The 17,592-nt window shown below is 44.5% G+C and overlaps 2 protein-coding genes across 4 annotated transcripts; one reads left to right on the top strand and one right to left on the bottom strand.

Annotated features, from left to right (window-relative positions):
* Nucleotides 1-3,120: 3,120 nt before the first annotated feature.
* On the top strand, nt 3,121-5,211 carry LOC137783947 (neuropeptide FF receptor 2-like). The gene is made up of 3 exons (XM_068574308.1): nt 3,121-3,442; nt 3,530-3,629; nt 4,281-5,211. Exons 1-3 carry the CDS (start codon nt 3,121-3,123, stop codon nt 5,209-5,211), a joined length of 1,353 nt encoding a protein of 450 aa, XP_068430409.1.
* Nucleotides 5,212-10,941: 5,730 nt separating this feature from the next.
* LOC137783411 (probable global transcription activator SNF2L2) lies at nt 10,942-16,704 on the bottom strand. Of its 3 annotated transcripts, none has more exons than XM_068573299.1 (6): nt 16,258-16,704; nt 14,178-14,407; nt 13,589-13,694; nt 12,595-12,696; nt 12,332-12,476; nt 10,942-11,798 (listed from the first exon to the last, which is right to left on the bottom strand). In XM_068573299.1, exons 1-6 carry the CDS (start codon nt 16,351-16,353, stop codon nt 11,656-11,658), a joined length of 822 nt encoding a protein of 273 aa, XP_068429400.1. In that variant the 5' UTR covers nt 16,354-16,704; the 3' UTR covers nt 10,942-11,655. The 3 variants fall into 3 exon arrangements, with proteins under 3 accessions (XP_068429400.1, XP_068429399.1, XP_068429401.1); XM_068573298.1 differs by lacking the exon at nt 16,258-16,704 and adding an exon at nt 14,942-16,073; XM_068573300.1 differs by lacking the exon at nt 16,258-16,704 and adding an exon at nt 14,997-16,066.
* Between the last annotated feature and the right edge of the window lie 888 nt (nt 16,705-17,592).

Raw genomic sequence — 17,592 nt, 5'->3', positions numbered from 1 at the left:
TTGCAAAATTAAGTTGACTTTACTTGACAAATTAGGTTGACTGCACTTGGAAATTCATACAAAAACCAACATTGCGTATTCCATGTTATAAATGTTTGCAAAAAGTGGCCTCGGTTTTACTAAGTAGATCAAAAAGAATAATTCATTTAGTGCCTGAGATGTGATTATAGCTTAGTGACTCTGCTACAGGTTAAACATTTCTGGCAACAGGTGTCACTGAAAGGCTAATGTAGATTGTTTTTTTTCTTCATTTTTATCCCCCTCCATTAGCCGCTGGGTACATTTCCGTACATTTCTGTGCATCGACGATAGCTTTGCTGTGACTTTTTCAAACACTGCTATGAAAAGTTTCCCCTCTCGCAGTAACCAGACAGAGAGAAATGCTAATCATGCAAGTTTTTAAATCCCCTGGTATCCTCCTGTGAGTCCCTGTGTCTCTCTTCTTCTTCCAGACTGAAGGTGATGATGAAGAGCAGACGGAGCAAATCTCCTCTGATGACTTTCACTCGCTCTCAGACGTGATTTATGTCACACAATAGGGCTCAACCCTGTTATCTGCAGGACAATGCTCTGTCACGCTCGACTAAGAAAAAACGGTTACCATCACATGACCTTACCCCGCAGAGGTCAGCCCCTCTGACACGTGTGTTAATGTGTTGCAGCAGAGCCCATAAAGCAGAAAGTTTCCTGCAGGGATGAGTGCATGAAGATGGAGAACATGGTGAATGAACATTAATGTGCTATAATCATCCGCGTGTTAGCTTATTGTGGATGTTAGCATGCTAATGTTTAGCTTGCACAGCATCAGAGAGCTGCTGATGCAGCTGTAGAGTTCCTGTAGAGCCGGACAACTACAAAGAAACACAAAACAACTGCAAAACGGGGGGGAAAACTGCGGAAGAACTACAAAAAGACCAAAAGAACAACAAAAGGAGATCTGAAGTGGTGTGAGTGTCGCTTCTGTAGGAGATGTTGCATGTCCTTAGCCCAGAGGGTCAGTGTCTGAGGGAAAAGTTACTGAGAGAACCACCAGAGGAGAGCTTCCTCTTGCTTCTGCTTGTCCTGTATTGATTCACAAAAACAGGCCTTTCGCAGTAATGAGAGAGCAGCCTTGTGGTTTCTCTTCAAGTCGAGTATCCAGTCCAGCCCTCCTCCTCGTCCTCCTCCTCCTCACCTGCTCAGTCAGGTGTTCTACCTGCTGAACTCTTCTTCCACATCAATCATGTCGACCCTCTGCTTCTCATCCCTCACCTCAACGCCTTTTCTCTTCAATCACATTCAGTTGCAGAGGCAGCGAGTAGACTTCACATGCTTTATGCCTAAATAATGCAGGTGTGAGAGATGAAGGTGAGACCTTATATCAGAGCAGGTTGAAGAGAGAAGTTTGAGAAGACATGAGGGATGACATTCCCCAAACCTAGTTTATATATGCATATATATATATATATATATATATATATATATATATATATATATATATATATATATATATATATATATATATATAGTCTATGACACCTGCAGCGCCGTGACTCTCGGCTCCTCCCCGTCGTCTTCAAGCGCTGCCGGCGGGCGGGCTGAGCAGATGCGTGGGGTCTCAGGCGGGGATGAGAGTGTGCAGCTTCACGCTCTGAGTGAATGGCATCATTGGACTCGCAGCATCCAGGCAGAAGCGAAGGAATCCGACTCAACTGCTGACTGTCGCCCAAGAAGGTGAGAGGATGAGTGTTGATTGTTTAATTATTTGAATTTATTTTAACCTAAACATTTAACTTTCCCTCCCACCTCTAGGGCTAATTAATGTTACTGAATATATGACACATGAAGGATTGCACGTTGATTTAAAAGATCGGAAAAACTTTTTCCTATGTGATTTTTGGTGTTTTTATGGAATCAAGCTTTTCTTCGTTATCTATGAAATTGCTACAAAAAAAAAAAAATTCTCTGCTGGTAAACAGATAAACTCTCTGATCTCTCTGAGAGTTTCAATTCCACGTGATTGCTCGATGATTTTATTTAGCTCCCATGGTCCAGTTTTACAGTGTTTAAAGTAATGTAAAGTAATGTAATGTAATGTGAAGTGATGTAATGTAAAGTAAAGTGATAATGTGATGTATATGATAATGAGTCGGCTATAATCAAATATTGTCCTTTACTCTGATTATGTTATTACTGACAATTAATTAGAGAGGTTTTTAAGAATGTGATATAAATTAGTGTAACAGCTCATTTTTAAGGCAAATTCCATAAAAAAAATGTATTAGATGTTGTTACGTTTCGTGTGAGAATGAAATTAGATGGTATGGTGTTCACAAATCAAATGTATTGGCCGTCACTCTGAACAATTAATCAGACACCTCCACCTGCTCTATCTGCACTTTCTGGACTACTGTTTTCTCTTTTCTTTAATGTCTTTTTTAATATTTATCTTGCTTATTGTATGTATATAAGTACAAAGAGCAAAGTGAAACTGGCGTCAAATTCCACGTATGTGCAAAGCTACATGGCCATTAAAGCTGATTCTGATGTATTCCTTTTTTTTTTCTCAAATCATTATTGATTCATACCACGACATCAAATAAACATGCATCACTCATTCACCGCCGCCTCCAGCGGGCATCAAGCAGAAAAACGTTTTGAATCAAGTCGTCCTTCCGGGACGAGCTATATCTCACTCAAGTTTTTTTTTCCCCCCGAACCCATCAAGATGTGTAAAAACCCGTCGAGTCAATAACGACCTCATTCAACCGCCAGGCGGCTGGTTGCGGGCGATTGATGGAACCAATTGGCGAGCTATCAGCGCCGGCTTTCCCACCGCTCTCAGAACAGATTGGTCGTTCCGGTCAGCGTGAGAGAGCATACGCTCTCTTGATAAAGAGGAAGAAGAAGATGAAGAAAGAAGATGGAGAAAGAAACACAAGAATTGCACTATTGATTTCTGGAAGGGTTCTATTGTGTTATGTGATTACCAATTGATTTGTTTCGGTCTGCAGGAATGCGCCCCGACGGGAATGTCTTCCGCTTCTGTCATTAGCTAACAGATATTGGTTGTCGAAGCCAAAACCTGCACGCACGTAAAAAGGTAACCCGCGTGTCTCTCCTTCACGCCCAGATATCGCCATGACCCAGATGTTCAACGCCAGCTGGGAGGTCTCGAACCCTTCCAACTCCTCCAGGTCGCCGGAAGCCCCTCCGACCCGGCAGAACGTCACCTACGTGGCGTTCTACCTTCACAAGCCCTCCGTGGCCGCGGTCTTCACCGTCTCCTACCTGCTCATCTTCCTGGTGTGCATGGCGGGCAACGGGGTGGTGTGCTTCATCGTGCTGCGCAGCAGGAACATGCGCTCGGTCACCAACCTCTTCATCCTCAACCTCGCCATCAGCGACCTGCTGGTCGGCATCTTCTGCATGCCGACCACGCTGGTGGACAACATCATCACAGGTCTGTTCGGATCGGTTTCGACGTCTAACATTACGTCTGAATCAAAGCTGGGGTCGGGAAGTTTTTCTTCTTCTTCTTTCTCTGCAGGATGGCCGTTCGGCAGCGTGGTGTGTAAGCTGAGCGGTATGGTTCAAGGAATATCCGTGTCGGCGTCTGTGTTCACGCTAGTGGCAATAGCCGTTGACAGGTAAGACCACAAAACAGGATTACTGGTGATTATGCTTTTATTAGGGTCCCAGCGACAGACGTAGTCAGTCTGAGAGGACGCTATTGAAACTCTAAGGGGTATTATTATTCCTCTGATCCTATTTTTGTGCATTGGACTGCTTTTTGTGGGACTTGTCATACTCCAAAAGTCACCAAATTCGGAACGCTTGTCAGGCCTGGTGAAAAAAGCCATGTGATATAGCTGTGAAAAAATGTTTTCTCGTCTCCTAGAAGTTGGACCGGCGACGCCGCCCTCGCCCAGATTGTCCGATTGACTTGAACAAATTCACACTCCACCAGCTCTACAAAAAAAGCCTCTCAGACCCATAAAGTCCGCTTCCCAAAATGTCCCGCCATTTCAAATTTTTGTGAAAAACACAGTTGAAAGCTTTTCGATATCCCATTGCCTTGAGGAGAGACAGACCAATTAACCTCTGAGGGGCGTGTCTTGTTTTAAAATACTCATAACATTAAAACTATAGGGACTAATGACTCCAAATTGTTTGTATATGTGCACATTGCATCTCTTAACATGCAATAAATCAGTTGTGCAATTAAATTATTATTATTATGCGTTTGCAAAAAACATATTTTCCCCCTCGTGCATTTCCTGCAATCTCCCCTGTGCCAGGTTCCGCTGCATCGTCTACCCGTTCAAGCAGAAGCTGACCATCGCCACCTCGAAGCTGATTATCGTCGTTATCTGGGTCCTCGCCGTGTCCATCATGTCTCCCTCTGGGGTCATGCTGCAAGTCACGGAGGAGCAGAGGGTGCGGATAGTGATCGGCGGCAACAACAACACCAGCCCGTTCTACTGGTGCCGGGAAAACTGGCCCAATCAGGAGATGCGTAAGATCTACACCACCGTCCTTTTCGCCAACATCTACCTGGCCCCTCTCAGCCTCATTGTCATCATGTACGCTCGCATCGGGGTCGCCCTCTGCAAGACGGCCGTCCCTCTGACGCGGGGCGCCGGAAGCATGTCCGAGGAGGGGGGCGGCGGCGGCGGCCACCACAGGCCGAGCACGGAGGGTCGTCGCGCCATTTCCAAGAGGAAGAACCGGGTGATAATGATGCTGCTGGTGGTGGCGCTGCTCTTCATCTTGTCTTGGCTCCCTCTGTGGACGCTGATGATGCTAAGCGACTACGCCAGCCTGACAGAGCACCAGTACCGCGTCATCAACATCTACGCGTACCCGCTCGCTCACTGGTTAGCCTTCTTCAACAGCAGCGTCAACCCCATCATCTACGGGTTCTTCAACGAGAACTTTCGCAGGGGCTTTCAGGCCGCTTTCAAGTTCCAGCTGTGCTCCGAGGGCATTAGGCGCCAGAGGACCTACTCCAACAGGGTCCGAGGGAACACCGTGCTCCCGGTGCTCCCGGCTCTCCCAGTGCTCCCAGCACAGACCGCCGTCCTCAGTAGGCGGCGCCCAGGAGTCAGGTCGGTGTTAGTTGGGAATGGGAAGTGCTCAGGTCAGGGTGGAGGGAGCTTCGCTGCCAGAAGTCACTACAAGGAGCAGGACCTGGCTATGGAGGACCTGGAAAAGGTGTCCCATATTTAGATGAGCCTGAAACTGGACAGCGCGTGGACACGGTCACATGACTTGAGGCTCCTGGAGAAGATCGCGAGGACTGCGAACGTTGTCGTCGTGAATCCGTCTGAAGTGTGTTTCGTATCGTGTATTAAGCAAAGAACAAGGTTAGAAAAGACAGAATTAAAAGGTCTTTTTGGTTTGAAAGCTTATATATTCTAAATCAGCAACAATCAAAGTGTAAAAAATACATTATTGTTATGATATACTTTGTCTGAAATACACCAGGAGCACACAGTACATTAAGAGTTAGAGATGTGCAGTCGGTCGCTTTGTTGTTTTGTAGTTGCGTCTTCTAAGTGTTTCCTGTGGTTCCTTCACAATAAAAGCCTGGTGTTCGACAGTTGGAGGATTTTAATGTGCAGCAGCAGAAGGCATGAGGTGTCTTTGTGTTCTTTTGGATTGTGGTTTTGTTGTTCACACACTGTAAAGTAAACCTGTCATACTGTGTTAACTCCAGTTACAAATCCCCCTTTGTAGGTGAAAAACCAAATGGCAAAGTGCCGCAGTTCGACTAGTTTCAGAGAAGCACCGAACATATGACTCCAACTCCGGAAAAGTTTGTAATGTTTCAGGGAGAATGCATTTTTTGGCAATTTAAGATATATACCTGCAAGGAAGTACAAAGCAGTGAGATGAGCGACTCCTCCAGTCACACGAGTGCATGTTCTAGACTCTCGAGCCTCGAGGCGATGGCGCCGAACCGCCGGCTGCGACGAGCGGCGGCCGGGGAAGAGGATCAGAGGCTCAACCTGGAAAAGCCTACTCGTGCCTCCTCGTCTCCTGCTTCCTCGTTCGAAACTTTTTAAAACAGAGCCATCTCAAAAGAGATGAAAAGTTACATGAATTAGCATACTAGCACACATTAGCATTCATTGGGAGGAAAGAAGAAGACGTGTGAGAAGGTCACACCTCACCTGAAAGCGGAGCAGATTAAGATGATAACGTATGCACTTCATTATTTGAGGTGTTTAGGAAACCTTCAGGTCCCAACGTGCCGCAGAACGAGAGTGTTACGTTGTTATCGCTACACCTTCTGCTAAGCTAATGTCTGTGTGTATTTGTACAGCATTGATGTCAAATTAAAGTTATTTTCTGGATAATAGGGTTTGTGCCTTTTTTACCACATTCAATGATGTTATTAATTGGCGCTGATGCTGATAACATGTCCAGCTAAGTGAGCTCATATTTAATAGATCTTCATTGTGATTGTGAACATATTTTATTTACTCACTATCAGCACAGCACGGTGTGTTGTTTGTGGAGTTTTCGGCCTCTAAAGGCGCTATGGAGCGTCACAAACTAGCAAACATGATTATTATTATTATGTATTTATATATATATTGGATATTATGATTATTTATTAATAATAATTTTGACTATTTAAAATATATTTGCAAAACATTGTGTTTTCACATGTTTTATGAGGAACTTTATTAGATCTTAACGATGCACAAGCCTTTAAGGGCTTTAATAATATGACAAATTATAATAATTACATAATTCATTAAATTCAGCAAAAAAAAATGATAAAGGATACACACACACAAGGAGGGAGGGAAATCATGAGTTTCTCTATCATCAGGATAAAATGAATAAAACAATATTAAAAAGATGCATTTGAGTGAGCAAGTTTGATATTTAAAGGAAAAGTGTTTCATGTTGTTGTCGTGAAGGATTAAAGTTTTATCAGCGAAGGTTTCTGTGTGTAACCTCGGGGGCGGTTAAAAGCTGGAGGCTCTCGGGGGTTTGTGGTGGATCATAAAGCGTGTCTGCTGTTCAAGGGGAGGAGGCCTTTTAGCGCCTCACAAATGAAGAGGAACTTTTAAAAATCTATTTCATAAGACGCTGGGAGCCAGTGGAGGCTCGTGAAACAGGAAGTTACAGGATCTCCCGTTTTTGGGGTCGGTGTGCAACGCTAGACGTCCAGGAACAACATATGAACGCTCTTTCCTGCATCCCAAAGGCTCAGGACACGTCTCACCTTCGCTGTATTTGCACATATTGGGACAAAAGGCAGTTTTGGACAAGGAATTAAAATTAACTTTAAAATCAAGCTCAGAATGTAAAATGACAAACAAGTGTGAAAACTGTGTCTGCGTTGGGGAATAGTCCAACGATCAAGTCACAATATGTACACATAATCAATATATTTCAGATTATTTTGATAATATTTGCTGTACTTTCATTTATTTTTGGGGTTTCTCAGCCTATTGGCTCACACATTGCACTGGAGAAACTTTTTTAATCACCACAAGAAGAATATCTCCCCCACTTTTTGTCTCATTACATACTTTGATATCTGTATTTGAAGAAGATATGGTTCTTTCTGGCAGTTTCTGCTTTAATGAAAAATAAAAAAGAGTATTTGTGAGGCAGAAAATTGTTGATTATTATTATTACATGGCAGCAGCGATGTATCAGAGAACGAGGAAAGGTTATGTGAGAGAGAGAAAAGTGTTTAGAAAATATACGACTGAGGCGGCCTTCATTACAAAAACATGACTTTGGGATTGGTTTCAAAAATTGGAGTACCTTTCGTCTATTTTCTTGTGGCTTTCTGTATTACATATTTTAGTTTTTGTCAACAAATCCTGTGAATTGATGTCCTCAAACATAGGACACGTTAGTATGTGCCGGCTGATTGGGCTTCAAACGTAACGTAAGATATGTGTGATAACTTCACATAGCTGTGCTTTATAAACCATATGCCTTATACATTTCTAAGTAAAGGAGATATTTCAGGAACAAGCTCCGCCCACCACGCTCCTGGACAGAGAGGCCTGCTGCAAGCCAGCGATTGGTTTGGCCTTCGTCGTGTTCATTGCTCTGGGTCGAAGTGGTCTCCTCCTCTCATGCAGCAACTCTGAGATCTTGTAAACCGTACCAGGAAGAGGAGTGCGGTCGCTGGTTCCTCGTGTTCCCCGCAGCCGAAAAATATTTGCAAATGGTCCTCGAGCCCACGAGCGTAAAAAAAGAGGACAAAAAAGGTCAGTACATCCCCTCATGGCGTGTCACGTCTTTCCATCTCATAGTATTGAATCTAATTTAACGCACACACACAAACATCAACACACACACACACACACATCAACACACACTGGAGAAGCCGGTTGGTTCACTTGACAAAGTAACGCAGCTGCATTCAGTCCTTCTTCAGGACGTCTGGATCGGTTTGGAATGAATTATTTACGACCCCAAAAAGAACAAAACTGGGTCAAAAGCACCGACCAATCAAAACATTAGACTACAAAATGCATTGTGACCAACCAGACGAGCTGCCACAGCATGACAAAGGTTATATTTACAGTATAAATATATATCTACAGTATATATATATGGTCAGTGAATCACAGAACTGCAAAGGAAATACAGTAATTTAATTATTGACTTTTACATTATGGTCTTTATTCCTCAAGCTGCTGGATCCAATAATGGTACTCTGTGTCCTGAAAAAAAGGCAAAAATTAAATAGAAACACATCATGCAAATGATGCGAAATAGAAAAAAATGACCCGCCTTGTCTGGCAAATTAAGCATAAAATTAAAAATAAATGTTGGTGACATTTTCCTCCCAATCATTCAACAGTGATGAGGTCGCATGTGATCGTCTGAGATGAAAGGTGATTAGCAAAGGCCACCGTGATCTGTCCCCTGTAGGTTAGGAGAAAATGGATTGTCTCCCCCCACAGATTAAAGTCACCTTCTGGACGCACTAATCCCCAGAAGCCATTAGTGCGTCCACACCTTCAGCATCATCTCTCCGTCCTCGCTCCTCCATTAGGTCTTTACGTGTCATTTCATGTGCCATTTTCATCATAAGCCACTTTGTTTCCGGGAGCTATTGACTGAAAGCGCCCACGCGCCTTTTAGCCGCCGACACCAAGCAGCACTTTGGTAATCTCCTGCACGTCTGTGAGCTTTTTAACCCGGTGAAAACTGTGGAACAGTTTTGTCTCGAGACACTTTTTTCCCCTGTGTTTGAGTTGTCGTAGGAACCCCAAATTAATTCCAATACTGGTGTTTATTGTTTGTATTTGTTCAGAAAAGTCTTGGGAAAAAAGTATATCGGCAAAAAAAATCCCTTTTAAAAGACATTTTGATAATAACTATGAACATCCAACATGATATGAGCTAGATTCACCCAAGAATGCCTCCTGGAGCGGTCAATAAGACATTTTTATGGAAAGATTAGGCCTAGGCCTGTCACAAAGGACTTTCAGTCAAAGAACTGTGTAGTTCGGTCCGAAAATGGAACAAAATGACGTATTTTATGCCAAAAGATTGTCTGAATGAGGCATGCTGGGGCTTAAAATTTGAGCGGGAGGATTTTCGCGCACGGTTTCCAAAAGGTTAACTTGCATTTCATTAATACTGGACATTGATTCATTCAGTTACTCTCATTCTACCCGAGGAACCCTGCAAACATATTATTGTAAGAGTTTTCAATCAGAATCAGAACCATATTGCCGTGTATGTTTTCACACATGGAGCTCAGAGATTCTTCTGATCGAGCGCAGCGGCCTCCATGACTCTGGAGTTTGGAACAACCAGGTGTCTTCTTAGGGCAGACCAGCCAGCCAAACTGACCTCACACCGGGTCAGAGGCTCACCTTCTCGCAGGACAAAGACCCTGAGAGCCAGGCTTAAGGATAACTCCGCGTCCCTGAGCGGCTCAGCAGGAGCCGGGACTTGAACCCAATCAAACAGCGCTGGAGTGACCTTAAAGGGACTCCGACGTCAGCAGAAAATCCCCCAAAACCAGACGTGTAAAGTGCGTAGCACCGAACCCGAGAAGGCCGTGTAATTGTTGATTGAAGATTCAAGATTCAAGATGTTACTGTCATATGTACAGATAACAAACAGTTATTTTATACAGTGAAAAGCTTATTTTGCCCAGTCCTCCTAACACAGAATTACAATAAACTTAGGGAAAGAAAAGGGAAAAAATGGAGAGAAAAAAAGGAAAAAAATAAGGCACAACATGTAAAAGATATAACAGTATTGCACAAAAATATCATATTTAAATAATATGATAATATTATTGCTACGATCAAATATGATAATATGGATGATGATAATGGATGATGGTGCTATGTAAATAATACTGCTATTGTGGATTCTTTACAGTTGTTTTATTACAGTTTTACTGTTTATTGATTTGTATATTACTTGTTTTTTATTTTATTTTACTATGTGTCTCTTGTGTACCTGCTGTAATCCTGCAATTTCCCCACCGCTGGACAAATAAATAGTGTGAAAGTGCTAAAAACACATTGTGCTCTAATCAGCTGCTGCATTGAACATAGACACACACACACACACACACGCACACACACACACACACACACACACACACACACACACACACACACACACACTCAAACAGTTCAGTTGCACCACCTATTGGCACGTTGTTAACAATACACCCTCCCTGTTCAGTGTGTTTAAATACTACAATGGCTACTGCTAATATGTGTGTACCAGTACTACAACAATGGCTGCTACTGCTGATATGTGTGTACACGGACTACAACAATGGCTGATACTGCTGATCATAATCATAATAATCACCAACCAAGGGGGGACTTTTAGTCAAATTTATTTTGTAAGTGTTTTAAGTGATACATGTTTTTAGGGATTGTCCTAACAATGATGTTTTCCCCACCTCCTTCCCCCCTCCTCCCTTTTTCCCCCTTAACAACCAAGAGAGTAAATCAAAAGAAATGTATTTTTTATTTTTTTTTCTCATTAATTTTCACACAAACTGTACAATATGTGGGTACACTGTAGCACGAGGGACATACACGTTCACCGGCAGGAATTCCCTTGATTAGACCCAAAAGTAGAACGACTGGTCATCTTTTGACTTCATACTTCCTTGACGGTGTTTATCAAAGATGTCTGGTCTGGAAAAATCACATTCAGAGTTGTTTTTTTGCTCAGTGCTCATTTGTTCTCAATCTTTTCACAGACACCTTCCCATGTACTGCAGCACTACATTGTCAGTGGGTGCTACTTCAGGAGAGATTTACGTATTATGATCCAAGACCTATGAAAGCTTTTTTTTTTCATACAATCAAATATATGGGTTAAAAACAGGGCAGAGAAAACTGGTGTTTTACATCATATTTGCAGACGCAACCACAAAGACTATAATAAGGCAGATTAAAAGGGCAAATTGTAATTAAATACCAGCAAAATAAAATTTAAAAAAACCCAGCAAGAAGTGTTTGGAGTTGTCATGAAGACGGACGCATTGTTCCATAAGTGGCTTTCTTTGAGGGGTCCTTCCGGTCTTGTTTTTTTTTTCCTTTCCTTTCCTTAGAAAATGCAGAAACCAATGCGAAGGGGCGCGGTAGAGAATAGACATGAACCAGAATACAAAAAACAAAAACGCAGGAGCCCATCGGCTCAACCTTCATCTTTCGTGGTGTTGTCCTCTAGATCCTCGTCACTGTCTAAATCACTGTGGAGCCTCTTGGCCGTGGTATTCCTGCGTCTCCCCTCCTTATTCCTCTTCTTTAGCTGGGCTGGTTGGGCTGGTACTGGTTTCACTGGTTACAGGAACAGAAAGGACGAGTTGTAATTCAAAAGTATAGTTTTTTTAAACCAGAGTACCATAAAACTCGGGTTATAAGCCGCTACTGCCTTTGGTAGGTGTCCCCGCTGTAGCAAGCTAGCGCTGCTGCTAGCTCCACGCTGTGGCCAGTTCACGCTGCTGCTAGCTTCCCGCTTTAGCCAGCTAGCGCTGCTGCTAGCTCCCCCGCTGCTGCCGCTGCCCGCGTCCCCACTGCAGCTCCCCGCTGTGGCCTAGCCAGCTAGCGCTGCTGCTAGCTCCCCGACAACCACTCAAGGTAGCGGGACCAGCCCCGGCTCGACGCCCGACTCAGGCAGCGGGAACATGGGCAGTAGCAGCAGCAGCTAGCGGGGGAGATAGCAGCAGTGCTAGCTTGCTACAGCGGAGACACCCACCGAAGGTAGGAGCGGCTTGTAAACCTGAATTTTACGGTATGTGTATTTGGTCACTTGGAGGATAAAAAAAACAGCACCCTCCCTGATGTTTTCTTCTTGTTTCTTTAACTCTCACCTGCCAAAGGAACAAATTGGTCTTCGGCTGTGCCGCCGTAATCGCTGTGACCGGCGCCGGCCGTCTCTTTCTGCTCCTCGTCTGTGACGATTCGCTGTCTTGCGCTCTCGAAAACAGACTTAATGACGATTGAATCCTCGTAGATCTGCAGCGGGGAACGTGGACATCAAGATCCAAACCCATTTACAACTACAACAGTATAGAAGAGAGACTGATGAATTAAAAAAAAATGAATGGAAATGAAGGATTTTCTTGGCGCTCACCTGAGACCCTTCCAGATTATAGGTCTGAGCGTTGTGACACAGGAGGAAGACGTCCTTTTCCAAATCCCCCACACTTCTGTACTTGTGATTACGCACACGTTCCTGGGAAGCAGAGGGTCGGCATCAAACCCTCGCATCCACGCTTTCCAAAACACTGATCCGTTTCTTTGTTAACCTTTTAAAACGACCGGGTCGAGTCTCGAGTGGACCACGAAGATTTTGCCGAATGAGACTTGATTATGAAGTCACGAAAATAGTCGGAAGCGACCTCCTGACTTTTACTCCAGCAGCACCATGAGGCTGGCGTTTGTTGTTTTGTGTGTATTAGATGAATTGCCATGCTATACCTACATCCCTCAGGATGAACTGAGTAACACACAACTCACACTGTAACACTAGTGTTAATGATTAAAAGGCCAGTGTGTAGGATTTGGCTGCATCTAGTGGTGAACTGACACTGAATGGTGGACCTTGTTTGGATTTTTTTATGTGTTGTACAAATACATAAATGTATTTTTTTATTTATTTTATTGTATATAAATAAGCTTTATTATAATCAATCATAGAAAATATATTTTGAGATTAAATTTTCATTGCACAACATGAAACTAACGGCCGGTAGTCGAGCATTAAATATTAAAAATAGGATTTTCTACAAAACGTGCCGTCAAATCTAAGAGCCAATCAGGCGAAAGCCAGGCGTTTCCCATCATGTAATGGGTCATTGGGCAGTCGGTGGAGAGCTGCTGCACCGCGTGGCCCTAAAAACTGCATCCGCCTCGCTCTCGTGAGATTATCGTTGGCCACGTGTGCACGACGTCAGAGTCGGGATCAAATCGGACAGAAAAAAAACTCATAAACTAAAAAAAACATTCAATTTCTGCGAGTAGTTGCCCCCCAAAAAATGGTGTTCCTTTCAAACTCTGAAGAGACTTATTTTCACAATCCAAAGTGAGTTTCTCTCTCAGCGGAGATATCTGTCTCGGACACGTACCCTGATCCTTCTGAAGTCCACCGGCTTCCGGATCAGCTCGTAGTACTCGGGGACTTCCTTCTTCGAGGGAAGCTGCACGAAGCCTTTGCTGATCTGTCGACCCAACCTGCAAGTACAATGCCATAGCTCACCGTTTGAACCCGAATGGGATTGACGGTCATGGACTTAGTAAACGTGAGCATGCTCACAGCCCCCCAGGTGGGGTGAGGATGGGAGGGGGGGTCACATCATGGTTTACTCTGCTGGGGCTGCATGGGACACAGGAAGGGGATCCCAACGGTTTGTTGAGTCACATGTTTTCTGATCAAGCGTCAACTGACTGGACCTTATGTACAAACTCCAGACACCCAAGAAGTGCATAACTTAAATTTTTTACATGTGCACTTGAGTGCAGCCGCACAGTCGTTCACGTGGCGGTGCACACTTATATTACATCGCAGAGACTTTTTGCTCCAAGCAGATTTTTTTTTAATATTAGGCATTTTGAGGCAACTTTCTGACAGCAGAGCTCAGCTGCTTCGTGCACTCGGACCAACGATGAGTGTAAATTGCATGACACACACACACACACACGACTGAGCGCTCTCACCCGTCCTTGTAGTTGAGCACCATGTCCACCAGCGTGCTCAGTTTTCTGGTGAGCTCCGGCGGGTTCGGAGGTAGTTTCTCAGCGGGTGGGCGTCCTCGCTTCCTTTTGACCTTCTCGCCGGTCTCCTGGACGGCCTGCAGTTCTTTCTCTTCATGGTGATCACTTTGATGCTTCTTCAGACTGATGTCCTCCTCCATCTCCTCCAGGGAACCGTTCTGTCCGGCCTCCGGCTGCAGGAGGAGGAAGGAGCGACAGCGAACAGACTCAAACCAAAACAAGTGGCACATTGTCAAGTGAAAATGTCCACGCAGGATGTATACGAGGGGAGAAGGAGCGCTGTGACCAATTTCCACTCAAAATTCTTCCATTCCCATCCGAACTCTTCCTCGTGTGACAGTTGGGATGCTCGGAAATGGGTTCATTAAGCCGTGAGATAAAACCCAGAAGCCCTTCAGACGACAATCTATTGAATCTGAATCTAAAGCCCATCAACACTCACAGTCTCGGCTGATTAGCAGCACTGAAGCTCTCAGAATGACGGAGGATGTTTTTGTGTTCTAAATGAAAGAGTGTTTATTTATTTATCACAATAGCATAATGAATTTGCATCGGACCGGAGCGACCCAGCCGCTCTCTGCAAAATTTAGGACAGATTATTTCATCCGGGGGCTTTGATGTCAGACGATTATCGAGGGAGGGGGGGGGGGGCTTTTTTACATTTTGAAAACCTAAAAATGCTAATAATGCACGACAGAATAACCCACATGTTCCTGTTTTTTTGCACAAGGATGAGATGTGGTGTGAGAGAAGGTTGCCTGCCTGCTGCATCCCGAGTTATTTTCGACCATTTTATCACTCCTTTTTCCAATAACTGCTGCAACCACTGGATTTTCCACAAAGGCAATTAGAGGCCAGAAACATGAGTATGCATGCAGCAGCAGAGCAGCAGCAGCAGCAGCAGCAGCAGAGCAGCTGGGGAGGAGAGGGAGGAAATTGAGAAAGCATGCCGTCCAATCCGAACATATTATTGATGCATCAATCACGCGGGGCTCATGCAGCACACACACACAAACACACGCACACACACACACACACACACACACACACACAAACACACACACACACACACACACCACCGGCACCCAAATCATATCATAAAGCGTGCGCTTGCGAAAAAACGGATTTCTCAAGGACAAAGATGAAAGCATGCTGAAATATTGTATTTTTTGACACACACACACACACACACACACACACACACACACACACACACACACACACACACACACTGGTAAGAGGAACAGGAACAGTACCATGCAGAATTACAATAATGATCCAAGCAACAACACACAAAAAAAATTGATGAAGACAGAAAAAAAAGAAAAAAAATCTACATAAAAAAGAGACAAAAACACATGCTTGCACGTCTGAACCCCCAAAATGCATGCAGAGGATGAGTTGGAAGAGACAACAACACTACAGAGGCAACAAAAGAAATCCGGTTGCTCATCTCTGCTCTCTGAGGGGCTGCAATGGCTCCAGCGGAATAGACTGGAGGGATGGAGGGACGGAGGGACGGAGGGTAATCCTCGACGATGTACAGCCCAGCTGAGAGCTGCCTGCTTGTACATGTGTGAGCGGACGGGTGTCAAGAGTGTGTGTGCGTGTGTGTGTGTGCGCGCGCGCGCATGTGTGCATGTGATGCTCCATGCCTGTGCTATCTCCTAACAAGCCTGCCTCTTTCCTGACTAATCTGGCAAAGATTCCCTCTCATCTGTTACAACACACACCTACACACACACACACACACACACACACACACACACACACACACACACACACGACACACACACACACCTCTTTCCTCCTGTTCTCACTCAATCACACACGCACACACACACACACGCTCTCTTTCCCATGGTGCGCGCACCCCCCCTACACACACACACACACACACACACACACACACACACACACACACACACACACACACACATTTGATCCATCTCTTCCTCTCATCCCATGCGATGTAGCCCGGCTGGATCCTGAGCCGGAGAAGAAAGACATGGAGCATATTTACCTGCGCGCGGTCTGCAGGCTGGCTATCGGGATCGGCTGCAGCTGTGGGGGAGAGAATTAGCAAACCAGCATAGCGGCGAGCTGCTAGTCTCTTCATCAGCTGATCACTCAGAAGCAGAGCCCAGAAGGGGGGAGAATAAACGCGCTATGTTTTCATACACGGATCAATGTGCTGGGGGGAAACAGCAGAGCCATGCCCGCCTCCCGTCCGCTGCTCTCCGAACTCTTTTTCCTGACTCTGGAAGGCCTCGAGCTTGTCTCCCTCTGCATGTTTTTAATATCGACTGCTGCCAGACGGGGGTCCGTTCCCCTCTCTTCCCACCCTGCTGTCAAAGTTATCGGGTCCATTTTTTATTTATTTATTTATTTATTGCGTTATTTTTTTTTTGTTGCATTCCCCCAAAAAAGAGGGGGAACGTGGTGTCCAGCCAGCCTTTCACTGCAGAGATCTGGATCTTAACATATTAGTCCAACCTGCAGCAACACGGGAGAGTTAATGCAGTGGGTGCACGGTGCACGCGCGTCACGGCCACGAGGGGACCTCGGAGGGGTCACGTCCCTACCCTGACATATGATTTGTAAATGACTAAAGACGTCATCAGATCCACCAAAAGTAGTCGTCTACCTTTTTTAAAAAAAAAAAACAACTGTGTCTGCAGGCTACTGCTGTGACGTGTGTGCTTGTCGTAGCATATGTGGTTGATCAAAAACATGCACGTTTCCTCTGGCTCTCCAACATCCAACATGTGGCCGCTGGTTAAAGAGGAAACACGCACTGTTTGATGCTTTTTAACACAACTTTGTGCCAGATGTGCGCGCACTGACCGGTGAGAAGCTGCTGATCACTTCAGACTGTCCAGGGGCCGAGACCACCTGCAGAGTACCAGCACCCACCAGCAACAATGATGACAAACACATTACAAATACTATATATATATATATATATATATATATATATATATATATATATATATATATATATATATATATATATATATATATATATATACATGCATACATACATACATACATACATGTACATATATATAATACAGATGCAGCCCACAGTGTCTCTCCCTCGTGTGTGTTGAGCCGCAGAATTCCAGCACTGTGATTAATGAAAATAACATTGACTCAGATTACACTTCATGTGTGAGCCAAGAGCATCTCAGCCTCACGGAGCTGCTGAGCAGCAACAGTTTCAGCAATAACTGTGGACTGCGTGGTTCTGGTTTGCATGGTTTTCATACACATCTGGTTTCCCTAAATTAATTCTCTCCCTCGACACATTATGCAGAAAATGCTGCTTTATAGCAGCAAACAACGTCAGAACTCA

This window comes from Clinocottus analis, unplaced genomic scaffold, assembly GCF_023055335.1.
Source record: "Clinocottus analis isolate CAN_PGR_092001 unplaced genomic scaffold, fCliAna1.0.p SCAF_13, whole genome shotgun sequence".
NCBI lineage: Eukaryota > Metazoa > Chordata > Actinopteri > Perciformes > Cottidae > Clinocottus > Clinocottus analis.
Note: the sequence above shows the minus strand (reverse complement) of the source record. Positions and strands in the feature narration are given on the sequence as shown.